This window comes from Podarcis filfolensis (genome assembly GCF_964270895.1).
Source record: "Podarcis filfolensis genome assembly, chromosome: 3".
Taxonomy (NCBI): domain Eukaryota; kingdom Metazoa; phylum Chordata; class Lepidosauria; order Squamata; family Lacertidae; genus Podarcis; species Podarcis filfolensis.
The window spans coordinates 92,317,462-92,341,755 of record NC_139606.1 but is presented as its reverse complement, the minus strand read 5'-3'; the positions used below and the strand labels follow the sequence as shown (position 1 = coordinate 92,341,755).

The 24,294-nt window shown below is 41.2% G+C and overlaps 1 protein-coding gene across 3 annotated transcripts in view; it reads left to right on the top strand.

The window, feature by feature from the left end:
• The window catches only part of DISP1 (dispatched RND transporter family member 1), an 87,810-nt gene extending 64,864 nt beyond the window's left edge, over positions 1–22,946 (top strand). For all 3 annotated transcript variants that reach the window (XM_083604877.1, XM_083604879.1, XM_083604878.1), the window contains exons 3-8: positions 3,653–3,682; positions 5,988–6,111; positions 9,161–9,288; positions 10,150–10,247; positions 11,507–11,604; positions 19,333–22,946. In XM_083604877.1, the coding sequence (XP_083461003.1) occupies positions 3,653–3,682; positions 5,988–6,111; positions 9,161–9,288; positions 10,150–10,247; positions 11,507–11,604; positions 19,333–22,242 (3,388 nt within the window). In that variant the 3' untranslated portion in view covers positions 22,243–22,946. The remainder of the gene's footprint in view (positions 1–3,652; positions 3,683–5,987; positions 6,112–9,160; positions 9,289–10,149; positions 10,248–11,506; positions 11,605–19,332) is intronic.
• Positions 22,947–24,294: the final 1,348 nt, after the last annotated feature.

The window sequence follows — 24,294 nt, the reverse complement described above, 5'->3', positions numbered from 1 at the left end:
GCATCCTGTACCAATTTTGTGCTCTATGTATACTTGAACCTAAGCAATAGAACCTTGAAGGCCTATTTATGAGTGACGAGACACAACATGAGAAGAAAAGTCATGTCCATCTTTTAGGCAGAGCCGAGGGGCGAAATACAATTGGATGCTTTTTCTCAGAACTACTAGCCAAGCATATGAAGCTTTAACTGTGGCACTGTATGCATTTAGAGAGATTTGTTCTGCATTTGTCAGAATGCCAGCATCCTGAAATCATCATCTGTATTGAACTGTAAGTTCAGGGATCAGCTTAATATGCACTCATGACTTAAATTATATATATAGTAGTGGAGGCATATAAAATAACACTTGAACCCATGAATGTGTATTCTCAAAAGTTGGAAGGTAAGGGTTTGTAGGGAAGAAAGCCTCATTAAACATTATCATGTTTATAGTATCCCAGGTAAGTGTTTATAGTCGCTTTCATGTCCCCTTTATTTACAATATACGTATACTGCTTTTCAACCATAATTGTTCTCAGAGTGGTGGCGGATTATTACTATTTTTTTTAAAGTAATGCAACAGTAAAAAGTAATGCAGCAATTAAAGCAATGTTTATCCAACAGTTTGCAACGAAGACCTTTATCTTACTTTTTTTCTTGTGTATTAGATTTATACCCCACCTTGAGGAGCTTCTCTGAGCAGCTTTCAATAAGTTAACATTGCAACAATACAATTTTAAAACAAAAGCATGATTAAAACACCATGATACAAAAGAGCAGTATAAAGGCAGTCGGGATTAAAAGCAAACACCAAGCAGTATAAAAGCAATGTAACAGGATTTAAAAGCCTGGGAAACTAAAAGGATCTTGCGTGGTACCAAAATGGCAGCAACCTTTTTTTTACGCCGACTGTCCCGGGCAAGTCAGTTCAGTATCTGCAAATGGAAATAATGAACAGTAAATACCGATTGTTCCTGTTTTCATAAATGTCCTGTAGGGTTATTTATAAAGGATGAATACAATATGGTATTCTTTTCAGATCTGTGACATGGTGCATTTCTATGTTGGCATGCCCTGCTTTCCTTTTCCAAGAGTTTATCGGTCAGTTTGCTTACATCTGCTACAGGGCAGACAGTTAGGTTTGTCTGAATACAAGTGTTTAAATATGAAGCCTCTCCCTCCCCCCCCAACCCCCCCCTCCCGAATTCATTTTCACCAACATCTAAGTTGATCAGGAAATGGCTGCTCTGGAAATAATACAATTTCCCCTTTTACTTCATCTTGAAAATGATGGCAGTAGTTTTGTCAAAGCAGTCTTCTCTCTCATCATTCTGAATGTTGAGTTGGTTTACTAACTTAGCCTTGAACTCTCTCCATAGTATACGATTTAGAGAGTTAGTTTATTAAGCAGAGCCCAGAGACCCGAATTCTGTTCTTGAGCAAAACAAATTAATTTCTTCAGAGACCATAAGCTATCAGTGAGTATCTATGCCAGTATTTATTTCTTATGTCATACTTGGAGGAGACTCTCTGAAACGAATGGACTTAAGTCCGCTGATTTCAATGGGCCTATGCTGAGTATGACTTTATTTGAGATAGCGTTTAAAAATAATTCACACAACATCTTTCTGGGGAAAAAGGACATGAATCCAAATAATTGCAGCGCAGCATTTTGTTTTCAAAAAGCAGGAACCACCCTTACCTTTCCCCAGCAATACTTCAAAGCAGGCCACTCTTTTAAAAAAAAAAAGTTTAAGGAGTTTGAAAAGCTTTTGGTGACATGGCATGCTGAAAGTGTTTAACACACACACAAACAAACACACACACACACACACACACAGAGAGAGAGAGAGAGAGAGAGAGAGAGAGAGAGAGAGAGAGAGACACGATCTGTGCAGGCCAGTGGATATGCCCAAAATTGTTCTGGAGAGATCCCAGCTTGCATCTATGTTCCCTTTTCTACCAACTCAGTGGCTTTAAGCATATTTGAGCTGCACAAAAGCGATGATTAAGTCCTTCAAGTCTGAAATGTTAAAGGTCACACCTGCTATCAAACTGTTTTGTTTCCAAAAGTATGCATTAAAAAAGCTGTGCACCAAAATGAAGCCCTGCACTGTAACCAATACGTTGCAGCTGTTTTATGACGACTTTATTATGTTGGTTAGGAACATTATCCATCTTTGACTTCAACAGTCTTTTCTGTTATGCTTAAACGTAGAAAGGCATAGCAAAATAGAATTTTCCCGCTGCGTTAATGGATGATATGCACAGTTTTAAAAGGTCTTTTTTATGCTCCAGTTTGGTTTGTCAAGAACACCTTCCCCAACTGCTTTGTGGAGAAGGGCAAACACTCCTGACTCCCCACGAGAGAATTGTGGATTAATGTAATTTATCCATGCATTATCCAAATGTTATAAAAAAGTGCATTCCAAGCAGGGCTTGGTACAACATAGCAGTATAATGAATTCTATAGAATGCCTAATTAAAGCAGTGATAAAGCACAACTAGGTCCCCACATGCTTTGCCCTAGATCCAAGTGTAGGCATTTTCTGTTACATATTGGAGAAATGTGTATATTAAGGACTGAAGAAGATGGAGTGCATAAGACTGAGGCTCATGTGTTTAAGAACACACTGCTGTTGGTTGCATTGTCAAAAGTGGGCCACTATGTTGATTGTGATGGTCTTTGAATTCACAGTTGCTTTTCATGGTTTCATCAATAGCATTATCATATAGCAATTTTGAAAACTCTCTTCTTTCAAAACTAGAAACATTATACCTTTCTACGAATGAACTTTTCTTGAAAAAAACTATCCACCAACTCAGTAGCTTAGGAGCAAACAGAAGCACCTTTTAGAATTGACCTTCAATGTGAAGTAACTTTTCTTTTTTTTTTTACCTGAAGCTTAGCTTAAGTTATTTCTGAACATCTGTTTGTTATGTTTGTCATGTCCATATATCTGGCATTTTTCAGAGGATTTTCAGCTTTCCCAGGAGGCCCTTTTTTAGTCATCTGATTAGAGTTTGGAAACCAAAACTTGAATTGCTTTTTCTAAATCAGAGCATGACCTCTTGTTTGTTTGTTTGAAGGGAGCAAACAGCTCAGAACTCTTGGCCACGTTCTCTTACTAAAATAATATTAGCATATTTGTACTTAGGGATCCAAGAAAGATAATGTGTATTGCATTTTGGTGTGTACATGAAATATTTTCATATTTAATGCATAGCAGTTTAAAAGCAAACTGCTTTTAAACGATCTAAGAATAGAGGTTTGTAATTTCCTATTTGTTTCTTTCCTGTTAGCCAAGAAAATCAGTGTTGTATAGAGTGTCTTAGGTATGAGCTTGACTTTGGAAATTGACTTGGGAAACGTTTCCAGAATACATTCTGTAGAAAGGGAAGGAAGTGCTGTGGATCATCGCCCCGCCCACCCCCCATTTTCTATTTAACTTGTAAAATTTGCCTTGGTTTTGCAAGCTCTTAATGACAAAGTACATCTGATATATCTGCATCAAAATACTAGCACAGTGTAGATCCTTGAAAAGCAAACTTACTAGTTTAATCCCTTCACTGCCTCTTGCTGATCTCTATAAACATGTTGAGGAGAGGGAAATTATTGGGCATTGGTATATCTGTTATCTATCTAAGATTCTTTTTCTTTTGATTTTCAGGCCAGCCAGAACATTAACGTGGCCAAAAAGGTAAGATGTGAATTATTTCCATGCTTTATATTCTCTTCTGTGGTTTTTATTCATGGAAACATCTTTTGTGTACTAGTCCAAACCACCTCAGGACTCAAGTAATGAGGAAGCCAAATAAGTATAAATACTGCGATCTGGTGTGGCAAGAATCCTGGGGGCTGAGGGGCACTCCGGACGATACCTTCATAGACTTGACCACATCACCACCTGATGTGACTAATTTATATATAAATTTGGTGTGCAGGGTGACGAATGATCATAAGAATACAAAATTAATCGAAAACAAGAGACAGAGGCGGGAAAGTAACACCTTCATTGTATTAAGCTGAAGACTAAATTTCTATCAAACAATCTCTCAACCCACAATGCTCATCGAAACAAAGTTTGGAGTGATCATTCTGTGATATTATGGCAGTGGACAAAGCTATATTGTAACTCTTGAATAAATGTGTTTTTTTTTTATTTAAAAAATCTAAACAAAGTTTGCATCAAACAGTGTAGGTAGGGATGGACCGCCGACAAGAGTGACTAGAGTGTTTTATTGTTGTTACCTTTCCCACTGTTAATTTTCCCTGCCTTGGTTATATAATACACAAATCTGCTCGTCTCACACACATGCTAGAGAAAGGTTGACGTCACCACCTTTTATCAGTTTTTGTTTAAATGTTTTGTTTTATTTTTTATTTTTTGTAGCAAACATTATCAGAAGCAGCCTGAAGAATAGATTCAGCTCATTTGTAAAGGGGGTGGTATTGTCCCTGTTTCTAATCCTTCCTAGTTTCTCTCCTTTTTCTGGTGAAATTGATTGTGCATCTTTGTAGTCATTCACTAATGAAGACCATTCAAAACATTCGCTTTTTGTTCCCAGTTTGTTAATAAGAAAAACAAAAACAAGAAGCCATAAGAGTTGTTAGCGGACACAAAACAACACATGCTTATGTCCTTAGGCAGCAAACTTTTCCTGAGAGGAGCAGTTGGCATCTCTTCCCCTTTTGCTGAATTCACATTTCCTTAGTTGAGGAGGATCACTGCCTGCAAAGACAGTTAAAGCATTCTGCCTTACAGCTTATGTTAAAGAGAAATCTGTTAAGTGAAAAGAGAAACTTGCCGGACATTGCCCTAAACATTGCCCAAGTTGCCCAAAACAGTCATACTGATGTCCAACAATACACTGTTGGCATATTTTTTGTGTTAAATAAAATAAAGGTTCGTCTGAGTTGCCTACTTTTGTGAGCAGTGCAACACAGCAGCTCATTCTTCTAAGATTGCCCCCTTGCAAGTTGGAATGTTCCAGGTTACAAAAGAGCAGTTGAAATCTCGCATCAACTCAATATTGTCAGAACATATTGTTGGAATTAACTCCCAGCATGGACCCACACCAGTCCCAATAAATGCAAGATTCCTTAGACAGAACCAACATCTGATCGGTATTCTAATAATCTTTATGGAAGAACTCGCTGCAACGTCTCTGGGTAACTGCCCTAAAATTCTTGTAGTTGGAAAATCCTTTCTGATATCCAGCTTAAATTTGCTATGCTGCAATTTGAATCCATGTTTTTCATCCTTTTTTTTTTTTTGTACATCTGGTAAGCATGTGACCTCTTTGTCATGGCAATGGTCTACTTATTTGGCCCTCTTCAGTCTTCTTTCCTTTAAGTAAATATGGCCAGTCTTTTACCTTTTAATTGTGTCTTGCATACCAGATAAATCTTCTTCAGTTTGTTGGTGCTAGCCTTAAAACTGGATATAACTCTTCAAGCACGGAGTAATACAGTACTGTTTCCTTTTATGTCCGAGCCACCGTGTTTGAGTTAACTGGGCCCAAAATTACATTTCCATGTTTTGCAATATAATTACATTAAATCCCTGAAACCCTTTACAGAGAAGCTGGAGCCTAGCCCTTCTCATGTTCTAACATTGTATGGGGTTTACTTTTGGTATTGAATTTGGAAATATTCTGACCAAACCAAAAACATGAACTTGAGGAAGAAGTTTAAAAAATCTCGCAATACTCTGGAGCAGATTTCGGGGACACAGGGGAGACTGCAAGTAGAATGAGAGGAAGCAGTAGTCCTGTTGCACTCGTGTAACATTGGTTATCAGCCTGATGTATTTTGGAAGTGCCACTTCTAAATTGCCACAAACATTGTGGTAATTGTTTTTCTTTTTTAAATTACCTTCATGAATTAAAAACAGATTTAAAGTAAAATTTATCTTCTCCTTGGTTCTACACACACACACACACACACACACACACACATACGAACCTTCCCCTTTTAAATAGTTATTTTCCATTTTCTTCTAGCTATGCAGCTCTGATAGCTGACTGGCCGGTGGTGGTTTTAGGCCTGTGTACTGTGTTAATTGTGGTGTGTGCGTTGGTTGGAATACTAGTCCCAGATCTTCCAGACTTCTCTGATCCATTATTGGTAAGTAAACATTATCATCTTGTGCTGTCAAATCGTCGTGTTATTTCCAGCAGTAATGGTAAGCAGAGAGCTGTAAGAATTCTCAGCAAATGTATTATATTGCTTTCAAATACAGATGTGCGCAAATCAAAACGCCAAATCTGAATATTTATGAAATTGGTAGTTGAGCCCAGATGTCTTCAAATATGTCTGCGCAGCTGCTGAACCTTTTAATCAATAACACACAAATTGAAAAGATTTCTTCCAGCACCACCTCTGAAAATAATTTCAGTTTTGAATGTGCTGTATAGAAGGCAACTCCAGTAAAAGGAAGATTATGGGTTTATTAAATGGTAATGACTAGATTATAGAGTATAACACCATCAGTGTTATGAAATGGTACATGGAATATCTATCCTGTTAAATTTTAAAATGAGTTTACCAAAAGTATTGTGTAATCATATTTAGAGTAGACGCATTGAAGTCAATGGGTGGAGTTCAACATTACACTATTAGAAACATTCTGTCTGTGTAAGCATAACAGCTCACCCAATGGAACAATCCTCTTCCAATCCTCCTGCTTGCTGGCCCCTCCTGAGGCAATTTTGGGAGGATGCAGTTTAAGCGGGGGGGGGGGGGCGCTTTGTGAAGAACTTCTGAGTATCTTTAGTTTTGGGCTTTTTTAAAAGACATTTAATTAATTTTACAAATAAAAAGTACAAATAAACTCAAATCAGTAGAGTAATACTGTATGTGGAGATTCTCTGAATCTTGCGACTTCCCCCAATCCCGTCCACGGAGTCTTATTTTGAACATCTGCAACTGTGCATATTAATCTGTACTCCAGTTTCAAACCATATTATCCTCAATGTTTTTTTACACTACAAGTGTGTCAAAATCCTGCTCTTGTTTCCATCAGCGTGCAATGGCCTCCTAAGTAACTTGTAAGTTTTTCCCATTCTTTTATAAAGTTTAAATCCTCTTGGTTTCTGAGTTTTCTAGTCAGCTTTGCCATCTCGGCATAGTCCATCAACTTGGCTTGCCATTCTTCTCTGGTAGGGACTTTGTCATCTTTCCAACTCTGGGACAATAACATATTTAGTTGAGATTCCTGCGTTGCAGTGGGGTGAACTAGATGACCCTTGGGGTCATCACCCAGTGGGGGTTTTTTATGTTACATTTATATCCCTCCACTTTTACTCCAATAAGGTACACATGTCTCTTCCCCCACATTTTCTCTTCACAACAACCCTGTGAGGTAGGTCAGGCGAAACAGGCCCAAGATCACCCAGTGAGCTTCACGGCTGGGTGGGGATTTGATCCCTGGTCTCAGGTCAAAGTGGTTAAGAGTGGTGGACTCGTAGTCTGTTGAACCAGGTTCGCATCTCCGCTCCTCCACATGCAGCTGCTGGGTGACCTTGGGCTAGTCACACTTCTCTGAAGTCTCTCAGCCCCACTCACCTCACAGAGTGTTTGTTGTGGTGGAGGAAGGGAAAGGAGAATGTTAGCCACTTTGAGACTCCTTCCGATAGTGATAAAGCGGAATATCAAATCCAAACTCCACTACTACTACTACTACTACTACTACTACTACTACTACACCACAATGAAATTGTTGCAGTCTTCCGTTCTTGCCTGGCATTTAGCCTCAGTGGTCAGGCATTTTGGTAATCAGAGACAGTAAAGAGGATAACAGTGGCAATACAACAATGATCAAGGGGTTATGGAAATCACAGCCTGCTTAACGCAATCCCCATGACTGCATAACTTAGCTGCTCATGCAGCAAACTACTGGGTGCAGATTTTTGCACGTGTATTGAATGCTGTCAGTTTCTCTCTGTACTGCAAAGAAACTCTGATAGGGTGTTTTTACAGTCACATGGAGACAAACCAGATGATGGCCGCCAGTAGTGAGGCACTTCGTACTGATGGATCGCTGCATGTAGCAACTATTATGGAGGTGGCTTTGCAGAGTCTCAGGGGTGTTTTTTTCATGTGGAGCACGTCTACACATGCTTAGGTTATTGAAGAACAGCTTCATACATTTCAAAGCCCAGTGTGAGCAATATGGGAAATGTGTGGTCTCTCAAGACAGAGACAACAGAGCATGCAAACAATGGCAGCATGAAGATGAAAGAGGAATATTTGGTTAGTAATCGGCTTTGCTAACAATAAAAAACAAGCCATCAAAGGTACGGAGAGTCTTCTGGGCTGGGGGGCAGGGGGAGAGAATAACTACACTATTAAAAGTTGTCGCAGAACCATCTGGTTGAACTATTTAGGTGAAGTCGGCTGTAGTGTGCTCCTCATTAGACATTAAATGTGCCACTGTTGGCATAAACATAAGAATCCATAAATGGTTAAACAAGGCAAGGATATGAGTCCAAGCCCTCTAATTTTATCTTATTTTTAAAGAAACAACCGTTGGCAAGCTTTAGACAATTTCATTTTATTGCAGGCACACCTAAAGCTATATTTCAGTCAGGGTCTAGACATCACAGTTTGTAGGCTTATTACTTGAGCAGCTATATTTTCCCTCTTGAACTACCATAGGGATTGAATACATTGTAGGACAACTCTCAAACAACTAAGAACCACGCTAGGCACACCATTAATTGCATGAATGGTGTTAACGAGCAGCCTGGGGACCTTGGACTGGAGAAGTTTCACTCTCGTATTCGCGCTCTCTCTGCCACAATCCCAACAAAACTAATCCCTCTGAAGTTTCAAGTGAAATCTCCATTGTCACCTATGGGAGCTTCCCTTTCAATGGAAATAGCAGCTTCCCAAAGGTGACCTTTGCAAGGCCCATGGTGGGGATGGAGAGGGAAGAGGGGAGGGTAATTAAACATTTCTATCCATTGGTCCCCAGAATGCTCAATCTGTGTCTACCTTGGCCTATGGAAGAGCAAGACTTGGTGGTAGTGAATTTGTTATATAGGAATTCGTTGCATAGGACTGCGGAGAAAGGGCTTTCTAATGAAGGTTTCTCATCAATTGGACTTGCTAACATCCTTTTCAAATAAAAGGATGGCATGCACTAAAAAAGCTCTCTAATGTTTTGCCATAGGGTTTTGAGCCAAGAGGAACTGCAATAGGACAGCGGCTGGTTACCTGGAATAATATGGTGAAAAACACAGGCTACAAAGCAACCTTAGCAAACTATCCTTTCAAATATGCAGATGAGCAGGCTAAGAGGTAAGAGCTTTTCAACCATGTTCTCTTCTGCTGTTGTTTTCCACTTATGTATCATATGAAACGAAATGTGGGAACTTATTTTAAACCTCTCCTCCCCCCCCCCCACACACCATACAACAAAAATAGCACTGCACACTTTTTAACATCTGGCTCTCTTAATCATAAACCCTGGTCAGTGTTAATAACAAGGTGGCATGCTAACAAGCATTTACAGTGATATAAAAAACTATTTTGAATATTTGAATTCTTAAAGCCTGGAAGTCATGTGAAACTTGATTTATTTTCTTAGGGAATTCTTACTTTATCCGGCGGCCACAGCCGAAAATGTGTAATGAGGCAGTATGCCCATATTAGTATAAAAAGCAGAGAACACAGAGTAATGATGTTGTTGACCCTGTTTTATGTTAGTGTTCTTTTAAGGATAGAACTGTTCTTGAAAATCATGGTAGGAGCAGCTTGTTCTTTGTTTGGTTGTGGATAGGTATTCATCCCCCGTCCCTCCCGCATTCAGCTATCTTTTAATTAATTTATTTCTAAGTGATTCATGGGCGGGTTGCTCCACCCACCTGTCAGAGTTATCCTGCAGGTAGTGGGAGACATAAGTTCCCCATCCCTGCCAAAAACTGTTCTGCCAACCAGATTTTCCTGACCCTAACCAGTGACACCCCCAAGAAGCTCCAAACATCTGAGTAAAGAGGTATGTCTTTAGCACCCAACAAAACTGGAGTACATGTATCTTCATGGCACTCCCCCCTCCGCTGCTGCCTTTTTGTGCAGTTACTATTGAAACAAAGATAACTGTTAAAAGTGTAAGCTGTTCGAATGCTATATTTTCAAAGATGAAAATTTGTTCTCTCTTAGCCATCGAGATAACCGATATTCAGATGATCACTATGAAAGAGAGAAGAGAGAAGCAGACTGGAATTTCCACAAGGACAGCTTTTTCTGCGACATTCCAAGTGAGTGTTAAGTGTGCAAAAATGTTAGGAAATGAATCTAAAGCAGGCATAGGCAAACTCGGCCCTCCAGATGTTTTGGGACTGCAACTGGTCCTGTTAGCTAGGGATGATGGGAGTTGTAGTCCCAAAACATCTGGAGGGCCGAGTTTGCCTATGCCTGATCTAAAGCATGTGAGGAAGATTAACTAATATTTTACGTACAGTTGGTGCTATCTATTGACCTTTCCAATTTCCTAGGAAATGTTCTTTTCAGTTGTTGAAAAGCAAGGGATGATTACCAAGCTACAAGTTCTTTACTACATTTAGAGATTATCACCATAGTAGTGGCATTTAACATGCACTTGTTCTCCCCCCCCCCCACTAGTGATACGAAAATGTGCATGGGTGGAATTCAGTGTCCTGGCACTAGAAAGAGTGGGTCTACACAAGCATATCAGACAGAACAATCCTCTCTCCCCTCTGCGGTCACTGTCTGAGGAGTCTCTAGATACACACACCTGAAGCCCATTGTGGGGGGCACACGGGGAAGGAGACGTCACACAAACAGAAGTCCTGCACATGGCTTCTGCTATCGGGGTTCATTAGATGAATCCTGCACGATATTTCCAGGAAATGAACTTTTTACTTCCTTAGTAGCTGCAGCTTTGTGAAGTTTGTGGTGTGGGAAGAAAGGGCATTTTGCATGTCCTCCTTTCTCACCACTGGAAGTAAATGGATAGCTGAATGCTTGCTTCTCCTTGGTGCTAGAACAAATGGGAGAGGTGTAAATCCTCCTCCTCCTTTCAGCCCAACCCACTCACACCAATAACACATTGGTCCCTTTGGCGCTATTTTTCAAAGTATATTGATACTGAAAGTGTATGCACTAAAATAAGACACTTGACTCTAGCAACTGATGATTACAAACTCAACATTTCTGAAAATGAATGTTAACTTTATAAAACATCCCCCAGTTTCTATGTGCTGCTTTTCTTGGCAATTAGTTTCTATATGTTAATATAGTACAGAAGGTGGTTTAGGCACACCAATTTAGGTAGGCTATATATTTTATTCATTACATTATAATTCCGCCTTTCCTCCATGAAGTTCAAGACTGCGTAAATGCTTCTCCACACCCATCCTATTCCCACAACAACCTTTTGAGGTGGGTTAGACTAAGAGAGTGTCCCAGGATGCTACTGAACTAGAACATACCCTACACTTTAACTCTCAAGGTCTGTAACATCAGAAACCTCCTTAATATGTCAATCTTATTTCAGGTGATCGCTATTCCCGAGTGGTATTTACATCAGCAGATGGAAATAACTTGTGGAACTTACCTGCAATAAAATCAATGTGCAATGTGGATAATATGAGAGTAAGTACAGATATCAAATTTTCATATGACTAAATGTGAAACGCCGTGTTCTTGTCTTTGATAATTACTAAAGTCTTGCTTGTCACAGGGTACTTATTGGCAGGCAACCATTAGGACAAAAGAAACTTTGCCTTTTACACTGGTGATGATAATGCTGCCCAACATTTCTTTATGACCCCTTCTCAAGGTTAACAGTGCTGTCTGCTTCATTTTTTCCTACCCATTCCTATTCTGAATACTTTGTCTGAGGAGAGGAGCAGGATTTAGTATGCATTTTTCAGAATAAGACTTTGTCTTTCTCATTGATTGTTTTGTCATCTTGGCGAGGAAGTATTTTTTGCCCGTTTACAATACTCCTTAAAGTAGTTTTCTTGTGTGTGATTCCGTGGGTTGCTTAGGTTTGTAAGTCCAAAAGGGAATAGGTTGGCAATAGGGAACGCAGACATATATACAGTAACTTGCGTAAATACCCCCCTGCAGCCCCCCAAAATAATTCAATCCAGATCGTGGTATTCTGAGAAAGCAAAGTTTGCTTCCTCTTCAGAGCACAGAGGGATGAAAGAAGACACTTTGGTCTTGACTGCTCTGATCAGGAGAGAATGTTTTCCATCATCAAAATAGTTAGGGCCTTTTTTTATTCCCCCAAGGAACCAAAATGTAAAAAGTAACAGGCAGCCTCAGGGACTTTGTGAGTTCCTCCTGCATGTGTTAGAAGTTAACGTTGCATATAGTTGAGAATGAAGTCTGGTTTTAACTAATGGACCTTAACTGATGCAAGGTCTTTGGTAAAGTGAAGAGAGTATGTTCATATTGTATATCTATGATATGTGAGCTTGTCACTCTCTGAATCTACAGTAGTTGGTATACTTTGACAGGTGCTGGAGCCTCAAAATATGGTTGGTTCATGGTCCTGATCCGGATTGGGTCACCATGCAAACTGCATGTGCTGGTGTCCAGTCCAGATTGGGACTGTAGCAGGAGAGAAAAGGGCTGGTGCCCCCCTGCTCCTCTCACCATGGTCCCAATCTGGGCCTGGTGTCCTGTGCTGGCTATTTCCGAAAGAAAAGCCACAGACAAACCACATGATTGGTGCCACGTGTACTTTGCCCCTCCCAGTGCTGCTTGGCGGGCTGGTAGGGAAATGGAAAACTAGATTTTTGTGGGTTATCAGATTGTTATGTCCAACAATGCAAGAATCCATGCAAGTGGAAGTATGAGCACTCAGTTGTGGGATGTGTGTGCAGGAATGAATGGGTAATAACTTATTTAGGGTTCACGTAATCATTCATTGTCGCAAGGCTTTCGCAACCCAACCTGCACGCTAGATATAAGGGGAAATGTTTCAGTTACTGCTTAATACTAATATCTGCTTTTGAAAAAAGAATGAAGAAAAACCTGCTTTTGAAGCACCACAAAATTACAAAAGAACACTGAATTCAACATGAAGAGCTTGTAATAGTGCTTTTAAAATATTTTCCAGTTCTACGTGATTATAATAAAGCAAACAAGCCATTTATTTTATAACATAATTTTATTCAAGCAGCTTTACAGCTTTGCAGCACACTTGCATGGATGTTTACTTTAGAGGCACTTGAATAATTTTTATTATCATTATGATGACGAGGACGATGTCTAGCATAATCCCAACTGGGGTTGAGTTGAAATCGTGGGCTACTTTTAAACCAGATGATAGCTTCTCAAGTTATTTGCTATGCTTGTAGATGCTATCATGAGAATTTGGAGAAGTAGCAATACAGTGGTACCTCGGGTTAAGAACTTAATTTGTTCTGGAGGTCCGTTCTTAACCTGAGGTACCACTTTAGCTAATGGGGCCTCCCGCTGCTGCCGCGCGATTTCTGTTCTCATCCTGAAGCAAAGCTCTTAACCCGAGGTACTATTTCTGGGTTAGCGAAATCTGTAACCTAAAGCGTCTGTAACCCGAGGTACCACTGTATTACCCAGATATTAAAATGATGGCTTCTGGTTAGAAAAGCTTTCAATACTGAATGAGCTAGGGGAATGGGAACTGCATATAGTTATTCTAACGGAATTATTTTTTTAAGTTTCATTGGCTGTTCAAGCCATATGGAAATAGGTGGTGTTTTTAAGTGTGTGTTGTATTTAGAAAACAGCTCCTACAAACCTCTGGATCTTTGAACTGAGGCTGTCTTGCCCAGTAATGAGGCATTGATGTCTTCTGTGGTCTTTCATCTTTATTAATGTCTCTCTCTTGTTGCCTGCTATCCGTATCTCTTTCCAGTTCATGTTCCTTTAAAGGCCTGACTCCGTCTGTGCTCAAGTCAATGCCATTAACTCATGTGGAAGCAAATCCAACTTGTTTGGTGTTTTGAAAGTTTAAGGTCTGCCATATTTCCTTTCTGTGCCATTATGTGTTTTAATGGAAACTTTGATTAAATTCCCAGCATTTCCATAAGAGGGGGCGGGATATTATAAATTGTATTGCCAGCTGTGTACCAGTCATACACAAATTGTCTTGGGCATGCAGTATCAGCTTTAGCCATCTGGCTTACTTATGCTTGGGAAAAGATCCTATAATTCTTCACACATTGCACCCACATAATCTTAATGTTAATGCCATATGCAGAATGGCTACAGGATTCAGCCCCCAGTTTGTATATTGCTAACGTTTAAGCCCTTTTAAAAATTGATCATATGCTTTTAGATTTTAACTGACCTAGAAATCTTCTCTAGGGTGCTTCCCAAAAACAGACTCACAAGTGAGATTCCAGTATAGGAAAATCCTGCTGCAAGTAGATGTATAGATTTGTCTAGAACTATTTCAGTCTGGGTTTAGAAGAGGGTTTGGGACTAAATTGGCCTGGAGAGGGAGAGGGGGAATGTGACCCTGCTGCTTCTGGTTGATCTCTCATTGGCTCATATCAGCCATGGTATCCTCTTGGACCAACCTTGGGAGATTGGCACTGGGGGCACTGTTCTGCCATGGTTCTGGTCTTATCTCCAGGAAAGGTTCCAGAAGATAGTATTGGATGGGTGTTTCTCAGTTTCCTGGCTTTTGAGTTATGTAGTGCTGCAGGGCAATGTATTAGCTTCCAGTGCTATTGAACATCTATATGAAGTTAATGGGATTGGTCGTTAGGAGATATGGGGTGAGGTGTCATCCATTCATTGCTGGTACCCAACTCTGTGTCACTGTAACAGAGAACTGGAACTGGCTAAGTGAGCACTGAATCAATGTCTGGATGCACTGGTGGGCTGGGCGAGGGCTAATAACCTGCGTGTGAATCCTGGCAAGCAGGAAGCTCTGTGAGTGCGCAGTTCCCCGGTTAGGGAAGTCAGACAGTTGCTTGCCCTGTATGATGTTGCACTATCCTTGAAGAAGCAGGTGCATGGTCTGGGGGTTCCCCTACATCTGGGGGTGCCCAAACTTTTTTCAAAGAGGGCCAGGTTTGATGAAGTGACCATGCGTGAGGGCAAACCCAAGTTGTTGAGCTTTTTTTAGGATTGAAGTTACAGTGGTACCTTGGGTTACAGACGCTTCCGCTAACCCAGAAATAGTACTTTGGATTAAGAACTTTGCTTCAGGATGAGAACAGAAATCGCGCAGCGGGAGGCCCCATTAGTTAAAGTGGTACCTCAGCTTAAGAACGGACCTCCAGAACAAATTAAGTTCTTAACCCGAGGTACCACTGTACTGAGTTGCTTTTTAGGATTTTACCCCCAGACATATACTGCCACAGGGTTCCAGCGGGCCAAATTAAGCCCCCAAAACGGAGTTTTGACATGCCTGCCCTAGATGCAGCTCTGTTACTGATGGTCTTGGAGTGCCTTCTACAGACTTCTACAGCAGTTTCTCAATCAGGACAGCTTGACCATGCAGTGGTAGCCTCAAGTTTGAATTGCTGCAGTGTTCTCCCTGAGGTGGCAACCCTTGACATAGTTCTGGAAGCTGTAGCTCAGGGGTCAGCAACCTTTTTCAGGCGTGGTCCGATCCACCGTCCCGCAGACCATGTGGTGGGCCGGACTATATTTTGGGGGGGGAAATGAACGAATTCCTATGCCCCACAAATAACCCAGAGATGCATTTTAAATAAAAGCACACATTCTACTCATGTAAAAACACCAGGCAGGCCCCACAAATAACCCAGAGATGCATTTTAAATAAAAGGACACATTCTACTCATGTAAAAACACGCTGATTCCTGGACCGTCCTCGGGCCAGATTGAGAAGGCGATTGGGCCACATCCAGGCCTTAGGTTGCCTACCCCTGCTGTAGCTGGTGCAGAATATGGCAGCTAGGCTGCCTGTGGGGAGCGAACTGCAGCCAGCACACAACACCTTGTCTGCAGGATCTACAATGCTTGCTAATTGCTGCTAGGTCAAGTTCAAGGTTTTGGTACTAACATACATGGCTTGAAACAGTTTGGGGACCAGGTGGTTTGAGGTCTTACCTCTTATATACCCAGGAGGTCGCTTTGTTCTGCAAAAGAACCCCTCTGTGAAGTCTCTAAACTATCAGAAGCCCCCGTCCACAGCAGGGCTTTTACTGCCACTGCCCACATCTTTCTATTGTATGATTGTTAATCACCTTGAAATTTATGTGAAAGCCAAGTCATAGATTAATAAACAAACACGTAGCAACTGCTTTCAAACTGTTTTCTGAGGAACTCTGGGGTTTCTTGGAAGCGTGTCCTCATTCTCCAGTGTGAAACATAGATAAAGCCCCCTAAAAGACAGGTCGTCTGCCATTACCAGTCTTCCCTTAAAACAGAGATGGCTAAACTGCTATCCTTCTGATATTGTTGGGCTTCAACTCCCACCAGCCCTAGCCACCATAAGTAATGGAAGATGATGGACGTTGCAGTCCAGCAACATCTGGAGGAGCAGAGGTACCGTATTTTTCTGTGTATAATACGCCCCTTATTTGGGGGACTCCAATTTAAGAAAATGGGGGGAGATCTATCCGTGTATAAGACTCCCTGAAATTTTGGACATTGTTTTTTAGGGGGGAAACCTTGTCTTATACACGGAAAAATACGGTAAGTTCCTCCTGCTGTACAATATAGTATTACTAAGAAATGTGTGGGTTCTAGAGCACATGGTCACATTGGGAGTGTAAGAAATCTGAAAACCACAGAGAGATAATTTAAGCACAATATTTTCTTTAGATGGTTGCAGAACAAGTGGAAAACATCACAATGATACATCTAATCTCGCACACACAAAGTGGCCTTGGCAACACCTTTTGATGTAGCAACAAAACAGACCCCTAACCCTTGCATGTGTTAGCAGTATTTCTAAAACAATGTTTTCATGAGGTATTTTGATAAGTTCCAGGCTAAGTCTCCCTTTCCAAGTTCTAACAGCCAATTTATCTTTATCTTTTGTGAGGCTTACTTTAACAGCAAATATGTAAGGTCTGCAGTGTGTTGAGAAATAGCAAGCAAACTCTCAGTTTCAGATTGAACTTGAATAAGTAAAGTGGATGATAGTTTTTTCCTCCCAGCTTGTCTGGCTGACCTGAAGGGCTTTCATGTTGTATCCTCCCTGACATGGGCCATGAAAAATAAAGAGATGGCATTCCAGTGCTTCCTTTTATTTATTAGGTTGTTCGTTTTTTCCTGAGCTTACATGTGTGAGTGTTTTTATCTGGAAACAATCAAATGTGAATTATCCTGTTTTTATGGAATGCTAGGTCATTATTGTTCTGAAATTGTTTGACAAAATTAAGGCCATATTAAATCTTTTATAACGATCAGGAGAATTCCTAAATCCTGTTCTTTTTTCCCTCTGCTATAAAAGGATTGCACATAATCAGCCAAAGCAATTTCAATATGACTCAAAACCAGAATATTTGGATGTCTGAAATGTGCCTGGCTTTCAAAAAGCTTAAGCACATGTGTAAGTGACTTAGTAAGACTAATCCTCTGATAATATTGGGAAAGTACATAAGTGTATCCAGGATTGGTCCTTTGTTATGCATTCCAAGTAGGAAATTTGACTAGTGAGTCCAGATGTACATTAGGCACAACTTAATTCTGAAGCTTTGCAGGCCTAACTAATGAGTATCCTGGCCCTTTGAATAGCAGTGTCACAAAGATCCCCACACCTCAGTAGGTGTGCCAACACAAATTAAGGAGCCTATCCCTCCTGTATTTCCATAAATATATATATTCTGATTTCTGGGAGTGATGGAAGGAGTCTACATAGCAATATATTCTCTGAATGCATTGACCAGTTAGGAAAAGGTAACACTGGGGATTTTTGGGGGGGGGGGGTGTTACAGGTTTGTTGCCCTTGTGGGATATAGTATGTACATACCCTCTTTGTCGCATCATGTTGCAGTTGTTAAACTTGTCCAAGGAACTCTCTCAGATTCATTCTCTGTGTCTGCAGTCATGGGATTGTTGTCTATCACATGACTCTGTATGTTTTGACTCCACAGAGTGGGAAGTGAGGGAGACAGAATGTTTGTGTTACTGTGTTCTGTGAAGTGGGACTATTGTCCTCTGTTCTTTCTCTTAGCTCCTTCCTCTTTCTCATCAGACAGCAAAGTCAGAATGCTCCGAGTGCTTTATATGTAAATAAATGTAGATTAGCCAAATGCTGAGCTACTGAGTTCTGTTACGCCGACTGTGCAAACTCTGCGGCTCCCTAAATGTGCCAATGTCTGCTGGCATCAGTCGCTGTGATGTTCAGGCAGAAGAAAGCTTTTGAAGCTCCCGAACGATCAACCAGGCGGGAGAGAACATGCCAGTCGGGCATGTGTCTCCGCCAGGGTCCTACTTGAGAGTAGGGCGGATCCTGACACAGATATCTTCCAACATTCCCTATGCAAAAAGATAGCATGGGAACCAGTTCAAAAGACTAGTCTGAAAAGGTCTTTACATGCATATTGAAGCCTTGCCACAGTTTGTGCCAGTTAACTTCTAAATGTGTCTAGGAAAATGACTTTCCTGTGGTCATCAGCAACTTTAATAGATGTGTGATAACCCTAGAAACATTGTGAAATGGCAGCCGTGTCAAGTGATTGAGAAATTCAGGTACCACATAAACGCTTAACCAAGCCTCTTACCTGTCTGCCTGCATTGTTGCCTTTTCTTGATCTGGTGAAGAAAGGATTCATAGTCCTGACTGAGAACCGAGGAAAGAAGCAAAATTTAATTATAGTTTTGTCCACACAAGTCAGTCTGTTTTATATCAGTTGATTTTTCTGTTCTTGGCTGTAGTTAAAGATACACTCAAGACTTCCAGGTGACCAGTTTTAACCAATTTGCACTCACATTTGTATAAATGTAGCTACAGCAGCATGCTCAGTTGAGAATTCCCGGTGCCTGTATTTTCCTTTGCCTTCAGTATACAAAAAAAAAAAATAATAATTCTGATGGAGTATATTGACTTTTTTGGTATGAACCTACGAGCAGTAAATTTAGTCTCCGAAATATGTTACCTTTAAAATTACATCTCATTAGCTCATCATTTGCTATCAAAACCACTGATTGCTTAGTATAAATTGCTCTTGCTAAATGTGCATAAGGGAAGGACAGAGCTCAAAAGTGTGTGCAATTAGTGATCACAAAGAATTGGTTCCAAATCACTCAAATGCTTCTTGAGAAATCCCACAGTTGGAACTAATATTTTTAGAGATGGTAAGAAGATTTTTTTGTGGGCAGCGAAAATGTTAAAATGGTGTTTGAGCTTTGCACTTCTGCTTCTTATTATAATTCTTTCTGTCTTTCTTTACGCAGATACGATCCCATGCTCAGTTTGGTGATCTCTGCCAGAGGACCACTGCTGCTTCGTGCTGCCCCAGCTGGACGCTAGGCAATTACATTGCCATTTTAAACAACAGATCATCCTGTCAAAAGCTCGTGGAGAAAGATGTTTCTCACACTCTGAAGCAGCTCCGTACATGTGCCAAATACTACTATAATGGGACCCTGGGACCAGATTGCTGGGATATGGCAGCCAGAAGGAAGGACCAACTCAAGTGTACAAATGTGCCTCGTAAATGTACAAAGTACAATGCTGTTTACCAGATTCTCCACTACCTAGTAGACAAAGATTTTCTAAGCCCAAAGACTACAGACTATGTCTTACCAGCTTTAAAGTACAGCATGCTCTTTTCACCTACTGAAAAAGGGGAGAGCATGATGAATATCTATCTGGATAACTTTGAGAACTGGAACTCTTCAGATGGAATAACCACCATCACAGGGATTGAGTTTGGAATAAAGCATAGTTTATTCCAAGATTACCTTTTAATGGATACTGTGTATCCTGCTATAGCCATTGTGATTGTTCTCTTAGTCATGTGCATATATACCAAGTCCATGTTTATCACACTGATGACTATGTTTGCAATAATTAGCTCCTTGATCGTTTCTTATTTTCTTTATCGGGTAGTATTTAATTTTGAATTTTTCCCCTTTATGAACCTCACTGCACTGATTATTCTCGTCGGGATTGGGGCGGATGATGCTTTCGTATTGTGCGATGTGTGGAACTACACAAAATTTGACAAGTCTCAAGCTGCCACTTCGGAGACGGTGAGCATCACCCTGCAACATGCTGCCCTTTCCATGTTTGTCACCAGTTTTACCACCGCCGCTGCCTTCTATGCCAATTATGTCAGCAATATCACAGCAATCAGATGTTTTGGTGTTTATGCTGGCACCGCCATATTGGTGAACTATGTATTAATGGTAACCTGGTTACCTGCAGTCGTCGTGTTACACGAACGGTATCTACTCAATATATTTAGTTGCTTCAGAAAGCCTCAGGCAAGTGTGTACAATAACAAAAGCTGCTGGACAGTGCTGTGCCAAATGTTCCGCAAGGTTGCTTTCACAGCCTCGGAAGCATCCCGGATCTTTTTCGAGAAAGTGTTGCCACACATAGTTATCAGGTTTCGCTACATCTGGTTGGTCTGGTTCCTGGCCTTAACTGTTGGGGGAGCATATATCGTCTGTGTGAATCCAAAGATGAAGCTGCCATCCCTGGAACTCTCCGAGTTTCAAGTGTTCAGGTCCTCCCATCCGTTTGAACGCTATGACGCAGAGTACAAAAAGCTGTTCATGTTTGAACGTGTCCATCACGGAGAAGAGCTTCATATGCCAATCACTATTATCTGGGGGGTCTCTCCTGAGGATAACGGGGATCCCCTAAATCCCAAAAGCAAAGGGAAGCTGAAACTGGACAGCACTTTCAATATTGCAAGCCCAGATTCACAGCTCTGGATTCTGAAGTTTTGCCAGAGGCTGAGAAATCAGACCTTTTTCTACCAAACAGAAGAGCAGGACTTCACGAGCTGCTTCATTGAGACGTTTAAGCAGTGGATGGAAAATCAGGACTGCGACGAGCCGGCTCTCTATCCGTGCTGCAGTCACTGGAGCTTCCCCTATAAACAGGAGGTTTTTGAGTTATGCATCAAGAGGGCCATCATGGAACTTGAAATAAGCACAGGGTACCATTTAGACAGCAAAACCCCGGGGCCTCGCTTTGACATCAACGATACCATCAGAGCAGTAGTACTGGAGTTCCAGAGCACCTACCTCTTCACCTTGGCTTACGAGAAGATGCATCAGTTCTACAAAGAGGTAGATACCTGGATTGCGGATGAGCTGAGCACTGCCCCTGAGGGTCTAAGCAGTGGCTGGTTTGTGAGCAACCTAGAGTTCTATGATCTCCAGGACAGTCTCTCTGATGGCACTTTGATTGCCATGGGTCTTTCGGTGGCTGTTGCGTTCAGCGTAATGCTGCTCACAACGTGGAATATCATACTGAGCCTTTATGCAATAGTTTCGATAGCAGGAACCATTTTTGTCACAGTTGGATCGTTGGTCCTCCTTGGCTGGGAGCTAAATGTTTTGGAGTCTGTCACCATTTCTGTTGCTGTCGGCTTATCGGTAGACTTCGCGGTGCATTATGGCGTTGCTTATCGCTTAGCTCCCGATCCTGACCGAGAAGGGAAAGTCGTCTTCTCCCTCAGCCGCATGGGCTCGGCAATTGCTATGGCTGCGCTGACCACATTTGTAGCCGGCGCCATGATGATGCCTTCCACCGTTCTGGCATATACTCAGCTTGGTACCTTCATGATGCTTATAATGTGCATTAGTTGGGGCTTTGCGACCTTCTTCTTCCAGTGCATGTGCCGTTGCCTTGGGCCCCAAGGTACTTTTGGTCAGATTCCTCTGCCGAAAAGGCTGCAGTGCAGCGCCTTTTCCCAGGCGTTGTCGGGGAACAAAGGGGACGGGGAACAAAACAAAGCTCAGCCTGCCAGTAAGTATCAGTTGGACTCTAGAGGTCAAAAAACGGGCATGGAACACGAGCATTACGAATTGGAGCCTTTGGCATGCCATGCCAACAACTGCAGCGCGTTAGAGAAGAGAACCTATGAAGAAACGCACATGTGCGCGGAGCTCTTAGATGGCAGGCTTGCAAATGAGCACGTCCTTCCCCAGTCAGCGTATAACAGCGACCTGAACGTAAGCAGCAAAAATGAATTCAGGATAGGCATGTTGTCTTCTGGTGAGCAGGACACCACTTGCCAGCTCTTATGTCAAAACCAGCAGTGTAGTTGCTCAGTTGATTATAAGCATGTGAGCATGAAATGGAGCCCCCACTCATGTCAGCAGTTAAAATTTGGGGTCAAATGAAACTTCATGCTACCTCTCTTCTCCTTTGTCTGGGAATGTGCATAGCCAGAGTTCTGTAGTTTGCGCAACTGCTTTGCATCATTCTTTCGATAGATATGTGACTACTGTCCCAGCAAGTTCTGCACTGTAACTGTCTACAGAGCAGGTTAAGATAGCCCCTGAAATATTTTTTCTCCACTTACAGCAACTGTTTCAATCCCAAAGTCTTCCAAATGCCAAGGAGAACTTGAGAACTCCTCCAAAGGAAGCAAGTTCTTCTCTGTTTATCTTCAAGGGTGTTGGTTCACTCTTGTTGTGAAATGGAGAAAAACGTATCTAATAATCAGAAGGGACTCTTGTGATAACTGCAGAGACAAATGGGTTGTAAGAGTCAGTGAAGTAAATGGGAACAAAAACAGAACATCTAAATCAAAGCAAAATCCGCAAACTGAAACTGAGTGCCTCCAGAACTTACGACAAACTGCTTCAGGTGTGAGGGCTAACCAGAATAAATGGAAATATACAGAAAACAGTACATCAACAAAGGCTTGGTTTTGAGTTGTGGCCTGAAAATTCCTGGTATTGTAACAGAACCATAACAATAAAGTGCAATTTTGTTGAGTGTCATATGCCAAACAGTGAAGCCCATGTGCCTGCTGTTGTTAGCACACCCAGAACTTTCCCATGAAAGTTTGCTAATAAAAAAAACTATAATAAATCTTAAACTTGTTGGTTCTGTCTTTTTTTGTGGGGAGATCTTTTCTCTTTTTAAAAGTAAGAATATTCCAACCTGGCCAAACACAAAGACATTAAAGTTAACACTCTCGAATTAAATGCTTCCTTAAAAAGAAAGGTGTATGTGTGTTAGTTCTCTTAACTCATACAAGTTAATTAGGTATTGTTCTCAAGAATATGGAGCCATGTTTAATTTAGGTCTTGGTGGAAAAAAACAGCAATGCATCCACACAAGCTGAAAAATAAAACATTACTAATCACCTTTTGGCAAGAGAGGATTAGTCATTGAGGTTATAATTATGCTGCTGAGGGGTTCTTGCGCTGTGGTCAGCATAAGTGATGGAGGCTCCGCCTTCCCCAGAGGAATAAAGTGGCAGCTGGCAGGGAAACAGGAAGGTCCCAAGCAGAGGAAAGAGACAGACAAGGTACTTGAGCAGAGAATCAATGTGTGGGAATGAAGGAAGCAGCAAGAAAAAGAGGAGGAAGCTAAGAGAATGCATTACAGTTCCTAAACAACAGGTGGGAAAAACATTTCCTGGTCTGCCAAGACTCTCAGCAGTTTGCAAGTGGTGTGGGTGTAGGTGTGGAGTTTGTGAACCAATGTGCTGTATTATTCTTACTATTCTCTTCTATTATCTATCTATTTACATTGGGTCAGCTAGAGACATCTCTTAAAGGATCAGGGAGGCTAATAAAACGACAAAATTCCCTGCACACAGATTTTCTCATCTGCTTTTAACATTGTAAAAATAATCTGCTTCTACCATATGTATCATGTTGCACGTTGACTTGGATCTAAAGAGATTACAGGTTTAAAATGGCACCAACACACATTAGCTATTGGCATGATGTCATAAATGAGATCTGTCTAAATTTATTGCTTGTATAACATTCGCAAGGAAGACTGAACCTAATCAGAAGCACAAATTGTACAGACTCTAAATGTTACCAATCTGTTTCACAACTCACGGAATAGTACCGTTGGGTAAATTAGTTCAAACAAATGCTTGAATTTTTATGTGCTTCTCACTTTACATTCCCCAAGTGTTCCAACCGAAAAAGCACTTTCCTCCTTCTCTTTTGGCATAAAAGAATGTCATGGGCACCTATTTGAATAGCAGTTAAAAATAGCCCGCTCTTCATGAGTTACACTCCCTCTGAAGGAGCAGGTATGCAACTTGGGGATACTTCTGGACCCACTGCTGTTGCTTGAGGCTCAGGTGGCTTTGGTGTGACACAAAGTGCCTTCGATCAGCTTCGGCTCATGTCCCAGCTACACCCCTATCTGGACACAGGTAGCCTAAGTTCTGTCGATTATGCTCTGGTAACCTCTAGGTT